Source organism: Neophocaena asiaeorientalis, unplaced genomic scaffold (assembly GCF_003031525.2).
Source record: "Neophocaena asiaeorientalis asiaeorientalis breed wild unplaced genomic scaffold, Neophocaena_asiaeorientalis_V1.1 scaffold479, whole genome shotgun sequence".
Classification (NCBI taxonomy): Eukaryota; Metazoa; Chordata; class Mammalia; order Artiodactyla; family Phocoenidae; genus Neophocaena; species Neophocaena asiaeorientalis.
Genome location: NW_020173774.1, coordinates 533,141 through 541,851, shown reverse-complemented (window position 1 = coordinate 541,851; position 8,711 = coordinate 533,141). Strand labels below are relative to the sequence as shown.

At 38.8% G+C, this 8,711-nt stretch overlaps 1 protein-coding gene across 1 annotated transcript; it reads left to right on the top strand.

Annotated features, from left to right (window-relative positions):
* The first annotated feature begins 920 nt into the window (after positions 1-920).
* Positions 921-2,349, top strand: LOC112403951 (NXPE family member 2-like). Its single transcript, XM_024751695.1, has 2 exons — positions 921-1,482; positions 2,291-2,349. Exons 1-2 carry the CDS (start codon positions 921-923, stop codon positions 2,347-2,349), a joined length of 621 nt encoding a protein of 206 aa, XP_024607463.1.
* The last annotated feature ends 6,362 nt before the right edge of the window (positions 2,350-8,711 follow it).

The following is an 8,711-nucleotide window of genomic DNA, read 5'->3' as shown; positions in this document are numbered from 1 at the left end:
AATGCCCTTAAATTTCAAACCAGTAATTCCACTTCCGAGTAAATGTACAAGATTATTAATTTCCGTATTAGTAGAAAATGAGGAAAATCTGTACGTCCACCGACAGGTGACTGTTAAAGAATGATACATCCATTCAATGAAATACTTTGAGTCCATCTAAATGGATGACTGAAGCAGCTCAGTATGTGCTAAAATGAAGAGATATTCAGAATATATCTTTACATTAAAAAGCAAGGCACAGAACAATGCATATGTTACCATTTATGTAAAAAGAAAAGAGAATATATGTAGTGTGTGTGTATGTGCATACACATGTGTATATATACATAGGCTCTGGAAAGATATTTATAAAAGAGATGAGAGTGATTAATCCTGGGAGGAAAACTGTGTGGCAGGAGACAGGAATGAAAGAGGGAGGCTCCTTTCATACTTCTTTCCATTTTGTATCTTTTTAATTTTGTACCTTGTTTATGCGGTACCTACCAAAAAAACTTGACATTTCACTATTAAAAATGTTTATTTTTTTATTATGATTTTTCCTTTCATTTTATTAGGACACAGACACGGTGAAATATTTCTTAATATTTAATTCTTTCAATGTACTGTTGTAACCACTTCTTAATCAAAAGAATTCAATATTTTTTAATATCTTTAAATATTTTTTAATGGGCTTTAATAGCCTATGGAATAGTAGTGGAATAGTAATGGAACAATTGACACATAGGTTTTACCAAAAGCTTTCTGCACTTTAATTATGGAAATACCTTGGTGGTAATATATTAATAAAGATATAAATCCAACCTTAAGGTTAACAGAGACAGGCTCAGCTGTGTACACAGAATATGTCTCAGTCTTTGTCATTTCAAGTTTGGTGTGAATAAGAGATGCCTCCCTTTATGCATCACAGAAATACCTTCAAAATGGTCTTACACCATGAAGTACCACTGGATCCAGCAGTTTCACCAACAGAGACTGAGCTGAGAATAAAGGGGATCATGGAGAAACTAGACCAGCTGATCCCACCCAGACCCTTCACCCACGTGAGCTCCACCACCAGTACCACACACAGCAAAGCCACCCTCCTCAGCCCTCAAGACACATACGGCAGGGGGGATCAGCTAGACATCCTGCTGGAGGTGAGGGACCACTTGGGACGCAGGAAGGAATATGGCGGGGGTTTCCTGAGGGCCAGGATGTCCTCCCCAGCCCTGAAGGCAGGCGCTTCGGGAAAGGTGACAGACTTCAACAATGGCACCTACCTTGTCAGCTTCACCCTGTTCTGGGAGGGCCGGGTGTCTCTGTCTCTCCCGCTCACCCTCCCCAGTGAAGGGGTGTCGGCTCTCTGGAGGGCAAGGAACCAAGGCTATGACAGGGTGATCTTCACAGGCCAGTTTGCCAGTGGCACCTCGCAAGTCAATACTGATTGTGCCCTCATTTTAAATTCAAGTGCTGAACTATGTACCTGGATACTCATGACCAAGCAGCCTTTTACTGAAGTCTACAAATAATAAATGTTGGAGAGGGTGTGGAGAAAAGGGAACCCTCTTGCAGTGTTGGTGGGAATATAAGTTGGTACAGCCACTATGGAAAACAGTATGTAGGTTCCTAACAGTTGCCATATGATACAGCAATCCCACTCTGGGCATACACCCAGACAAAACTATAATTCAAAAAGATACATGCACCTCAATGTTCATAGCAGCACTATTTACAATAGCCAAGACATGGAAACAATCTAAATGTCCATCAACAGATGAATGGATAAAGAAGATGTGGTATACACACACACACACACACACACACACACACACACACACATACACACACACAATGGAATATTAGCCACAGAAAAGAACAAAATAATTCCATTTGCAGCAACATGGATGGAACTAGAGATTATCATACTAAGTGAAGTAAGTCAGAAACAGAAAGACAAACACCATATGATATCACTTATATGTAGAATCTAAAATACGACACAAATGAACTTTTATGAAACAGAAACAGACTCACAGACATAGACAATAGACTTGTGGTTGCCAAGGGGAGTGGGTGGGGAAGGGATGGAGTGGGAGTCTGGGATTAGCAGATGCAAACTATTATATATGGAATGGATAAACAACAAGGTCCTACTGTATAGCACAGGGAACTATATCCAATATCCTGTGATAAACCATAATGGAAAAGAATATGAAAAAGAATATATATGTATAACTGAATCACCTTGCTGTATAGCAGAAATTAACACACCATTGTAAATCAACTATACTTCAACAAAATTTTGTTAAAAAAGAAGCCTTTTACTATGTGAGGCCTCAACACATGCTCTGTGAGGCCCTGATCATGTGACCACCAGAGACTCAGTCAAGAAGGGTAGAGACTTTTACATAGCGCAAGCAAGCTTTCAAACTAATGTGCATTGAGACATTTTCCTATAGCAACCAGTCCAATCATTTTAATTAACAGTGAGCACTGCACTCTCAATGTTCAAATACCTATGGGTTATCAACATTATTCTCCTAAAGGCCACAGTTCTATCAGGTGATTTTCTCCATACAGGTGGTTCAGGCCTGGGAATGGATGGTTCCCTGCCCTTGTAGGCCCCAAAGTACTACATCATCCCATGTTGGTTTCCTTAAATCTCGCCTTTATTAAACTCTCCTGGGTCACCATGTTTGCGCCTGTCATGTTTCCTCATGGGCTCCTGAATGAGCCAGAGGAAACTTCATGTGCAAATTTACTAAAAGGGCGTTTACAAAATTGAAAGAAGGTAATGCGGCTGGGGGTTAGACAAGGAGGAAGATGATGAAAGATGAGGAGGGAAGGTGGCCGGGGCCAGCCGTATCATGAAGAATCTGTTAAAGGAGTTTGGATTTTATTTCAAGTAAAATAGGAAGATATCAAAGTGTTCCATGCAGGAAGATAGTCTTCTTTCTTATTAATCTGTATTTTATTAAACTAATACATATGCATTGTCCAAAACATCAAATTGAGCTCACTACAGCATCAATTGTACCAAAACCCAGCAGTTTCTACCACACTCTCCCCATCCCCCCATACAATCACTCTGAATTATTTTAACTGTTTTAAACATTATTTACCACCATATTTTTTAGCTATTATGCTTATGTAGCTTGATCAACTTAATTTTCTAAACAAATCTCAATTTTATGAACAATCGACTCAATTTTCTGAATAAATCTCAATTTTCTGAACAAATCAGGGATTTTCTCAGGTAAAAGAAGCCCAGAGGCAAAGCAGGGATGGCACACAACCCAATACGCCATCAAGACCCATCTGAGCCCTTTCTGCTCTAACTCCCCTCATTAGCACATGACTTTCTCTCTCATCCTTGTCACCTCAGTGTCTCAAGATGGATGCTGCACCTCCAGCAACTCAACTGTATTCCAGGCAAGAAGAGGAAGGGCAAAGGACACATTTCAGCTGCATCTGCCACCCAATGACTTCTGATCATGTGTCACATGTATCACTGGCCAGACTGATATAAAATGACCACTCTTACTGACAAGAAAGGCAAGGAAATAAAATTCTTTTGCTAAGCATGTTGCTACCGTGTGTTCTGTTAGGAGAAGAATGGACCCCAGGTAGGTCTCTAGCAGTGTTTGTAACACTGCTATGTCTTCCTTTTGCCATTTTGGCATTTTATATCAATTCCCTAGGTTGGTTGTAAAAGATTTGGTTCTCTTACATCACACTTGCACCACATTTTCCTTTACTACTTTCTCTAACTATACACAAGGGCTTTACTAAGTTAACTTAGTAGTGTTTTGCATTGCTAATTAAATTTTGTTATCTGCTGAGCCAAGTAGTACACCTTCCATACCCTCTCCAAAAAAATACAAATTTTTTGGTTTTACTGGAATTTCATTTGCTTCGTTTTCTATGTATTTATCTTTAATTTGTCCACATCCTCCATCATAACTGTCAAAATTCTTCCATTCTTATTTTCCAAAACATTGACGGCATCAGATAAGGTTTCAAGTCTATCTTTATCCCTGCAGAATTCTTGCCCGGAGCCCTTTGCCACCTATTCTGGTTGGGAATGACTGCTTTCCACCTGCTATACAAGGAAGAAAATGACCTAGGAACTCCTCACCACTTCCCTGTACTGCATCTCTGGTCTCCTGAGTTTACTGCTCATTTGGCTTAAGCATATCTTTCAAAAACTTTCTTAGAAAAGAAAAATTTAATTTTTACTTCTTGCTTATCTAAAAATATCTTTATTCTACCTTGGCACTTTTTGGAAAGTTGGGTTGGGTTTAGATTTCTGAGTTGATTAATGATTCTCCTTCAGAATTTTAAAGTCCGTTATTTTTCAGTGTTCTCTAACTACAGAGTGTGGTGCCATTATGATTCCTAATACTTGCTATGTCATCTGTTTCTCTCCTCATCTCTTTTCTTCAAATCATCTCTATACCCTGGTATTGTGATTATTCAATTTAAGGTGGGTAGGAGTAGGGATTTTTTTCATTTATTGTGCTGGACACACCCTAGATCTTTTCAAACTGGAGGCTAGTACTCTTAATTTCAGAAATATTGTATTTTCCTGGTATTTTCTCTATTTTCTCCTTCTGGAATTCCTAATAGTCTATTATATCTCCTGGATTTACCTTGTAAACTTAAGTTTTCTACTGTATACCACTGTATCTTTTGCTATATTTTCTGCCGGATTTTCTTGATCTTATCTTTTAGCACTTCTGTTGTTGATTGTTTTTTTTCTATCACTATATTTTTTTTTCATTTTAGAGCTCCTAATTGTTCTCTGGTTATACTTTTTCACAGCATCCCATTATTTCCTGGATGCAATATTTTCTCTTACATGACGAAAACATTCAGATTATTATTATGATGTGATAAATTTTCTGAAATTTTATTTTATTCTTTACATTGTCCCTGTTGCTTCTGGGTTTCTTTCATCTGTGTGATTATTTAATCTCTCTTTCAAGTAGGAGGTATTCATCAAATACCTGAAATCCTTAGATGTCTGCTCATATCTTTTCATTGGGCACTTGAAAATCGACACGGATGCTCCATGTACATGGATGGGGCTGGTCAACAGGAACATCTCACTGTGCAGTGATAAGGTGGCAAAAGGCCTATTCAGTGGATTACACACACACACACACACACACACACACACACACACACACACACACACACCAGTACCTGGAAGCTTTTCTCTTGGCCCGTCCAATTTCTCAAGAGAAAAACATCCCCTAATCTCTGAGGAGTCCAGCTCCTGTCCAAAATCCTATGTATGATCTTTCAGGCCTGACCACAGGTAACTGCAAAGGCTTTATCTGACAGGTCTCATGGGGAAAGCTGTCCCACTTCCCACACCAGACCTAGTACACAGCCAGTGTCTGGCAGTTTCTGGAGGTGGTTACAGTCAAGGACTCAGACTTCCAGCCATGCTCTTCTGCATATCTTCACTTAGAAAGGTGCCTGACAAATAGTGAGCACCCAATAATATTAGCTGAACAAATGAAGTGTCTGCAAAGTGGCAGGCACCGTGCTAGGCACTGGGGATACAGTGATTGTACCAGCACCTGGCCTCATGGAGCCTATATTCTAGAGGAGGAATCTGAGGCTAACGGAGGGACCCTAAGCTCATCTGGATGTGTGGTAGGGGGAAGGGCAGTCATGGAAGCCTTCCTTGAGAAAGCAGTATTTGAGCTGAGATATAAAAGTTGGGAAGGTGATAGAGATGGGGATGGGGCAGAGAAAAAGAAAAGCATCTGAAAATCCATGAGGAAGGGAAAAGCATGGTGTGGCCATATCATAGTGCCGTATTATGGGAGAGAGAGATGGGAAATGGAGCTGGAGATATTGGGGCGGGGGGAGGGGGAGGGCAGGTGGCAGTGTGGAATGAAAGCCACACCAAAGATTTTGGTCTATTGTAAGGAGATAGTAGACCATTGAAGGGTTTTTTTTGTGTAGGGAAATGGGGGAGGGGAACATAATCAGATTAGCTTTTAAAAAAAAGATCCATCTAGCTGCAAATTGGATGACAGGTTAGAGTGGGTCAAGAGTATTTGTGATTTGGGATAGAAGAAAAATGCTCTACAGTTAGGTTTTAGAGATGGCTGCATATACTAAAAACTACTGAATTGTACACTTTAAATGGGTAAATTTATGCTATGTGAATTATATCACAATAAAGCTGGTTTGTTGGGGTAATTTTTTTTTTTTTAAGTAAATGTGAGGAAACAAGTTTTCAGGCTATTCCTGTAACCTGGATGATAGGATGATAATATAAGCCAGGGTGACACTGGCAGAAATAAAGAGCAGTAGGGAGATTCAGAAGATATTTAGCAGGCAAAATAAAAATGGACTTGTTTAATGGAGATGCTGACCGAAAAAAAATGCACAACCTAAAAGTTGAGAATTATGTTTTATTTGATGGACAAAACTGAGGACTGAAGCTTGGAAGACAGTCTCTCAGATAGCTCTGAGGGACAGCTCCAAAGAGGTAAGGGAGGAGCGAGGATATATAGGGGTTTTTGCAACAAAAACCAGGTAGTTGGAACATCAAAAGATTACTGTTGATTAAAGAAAACCAGATATCTCAAGTTAATGAATTTAGTGAGCTTTTTTGTGTATGGGAAGATGCAAGAGTCTGGGCTATTGAAATCATTCCTTTTATATGCACCTTAACCATCTAGGTAGGACCAGTGCCCTGCTTTCCATCCTGACTTCCCTCAGGGCGCACAGTAGGGGGTGGCTGCAGTGGCCTAGGGCTTGATGGCGGCAACATCCTTTGTTTACTGATATGGCAGGCAACATTTTTCATCCACAGAGAGGAGAGGACAAGAATATATTTCTAACCCTCACATATACGGTCAAATGATTTTTGACAAGGGTGCCAAGACAATTTAATGGATAAAGGACAGTCTTTTCAACAAAAAGTATTGAAAAAACTGGATTCCATATGCAAATAGAATGAAGTTTGATCCTTACCTTAGACCATGGAAAAAAATTAATTCAAAATGGAACAAAGGCCTAAATTTAAGACCTAAAACTATAAAACTCTTAGAAGAAAACAAGGAAAGCTTTATGACATTGGATTTGGCAATGATGTCTTGGATATAACACCCAAAGCACAGGCAACAAAAGCAAAATTAGGTAAATTTGACTACATCAGAATTTAAAACTTCTGTGCATCAAAAGACACAATCAACAGAGTGAAAAAGCAACCTATGGAATGGAAGAAAATAACTGCAAATTAAATACCTGATAAGGAGCTAATATCCAGAATGTATTAAAGAACTTCTACAACTCAACAACACAAATCCAAATAACCTGGTTTTTTAAACGGGCAAAGGACTTGAAAAGACATCTCTCCAAAAAAGATATACAAATGGCCAACAAGCAAAGAAAAGATGCTCAATATCACTAATCATTAAAGAAATGATTTAAATGACTAATCATTTAAAGAAATGTAAATCAAAATCACAATGAGATATCATCTCACACCCATTAGGGTGACTGCTATAGAAAATTTTTTAAAACAGAAAATAACAAATGTTCACAAGGAGGTGGAAAAATTGGAACCCTTGTGCACTATTGGTGGGAATGTAAAATGGTGTGGCCACCATAGAAAACAGTATGGCAGTTCCTCAAAAAATTAAAAATAGAATCACCAAATGACCTAGCAATACCACTTCTAAGTATATATCCCCAAAAGAATTAAAAGCAGAGTGTCAAAGAGAATTTGCACACCCATGGTCATAATAGCTTTACTCATACCAGCCAAGAGGTGAAAGCAAACCAAATGTCAACAGACGAATGGATAAACAACATGTGATTGATACACACACACACACACACACACACAGAGGAAGATTATTCAGTCTTGAAAAGGAAGGAAATTCTGACACATGCTATAACATGCATGAACCTTGAAGACATTATGCTAAGTAAAATAAGCCAGTCACAAAAAGACAAATGCTGTATGATTTCACTTATATGAAGTATCCAGAGTAATCAAACTCATATAAACAGAAAGTGGAATGGTAGTTGCCAGGGGCTGGGAGGAATAGAAGAATGGGGAGTAGTTACTAATGCACATAGAGTTTCAGTTTTGCAAGATGAAAAAGTTCTGAAGATTGGTTGCACAGCAATGTGAATATACTTAACATTATTAAGCTGTACACTTAAAAACAGTTAAGATGATAAATTTTATGTTTATATGTATTTTACTGCATTTTAAAATATATATATACTTTTATTTCTTCTAACACAGTAGAGACAATGTAATCTAAAAATACATCTGCTAGGACTTCCCTGGTGGCGCAGTGGTTAAGAATCCACCTGCAATGCAAGGGACGTAGGTTCAAGCCCTGATCCAGGAAGATCCCACATGCCATGGAGCACATGTGCACCACAACTACTGAAGCCTACACAGCTAGAGCTGGTGCTCCGCCACAGGAGAAGCCACTTCAGTGAGAGGCCCGTGCACCGCAACGAAGAGTAGCCCCCGCTCGCCGCAACTAGAGAAAGCCTGCATGCAGCAACAAAGACCCAAGGCAGCCAGATTAATTAATTAATTAACTAATTAAAAATACATCTGCTCCAAATACCCAGAAATTCTAGGTGATTTATAACATCTTTTTTAAATGAATAATCTTATAAAGTCCCATAGAATTTCATATCATATACAACCTGGCAATTACCAAATTTATATATAT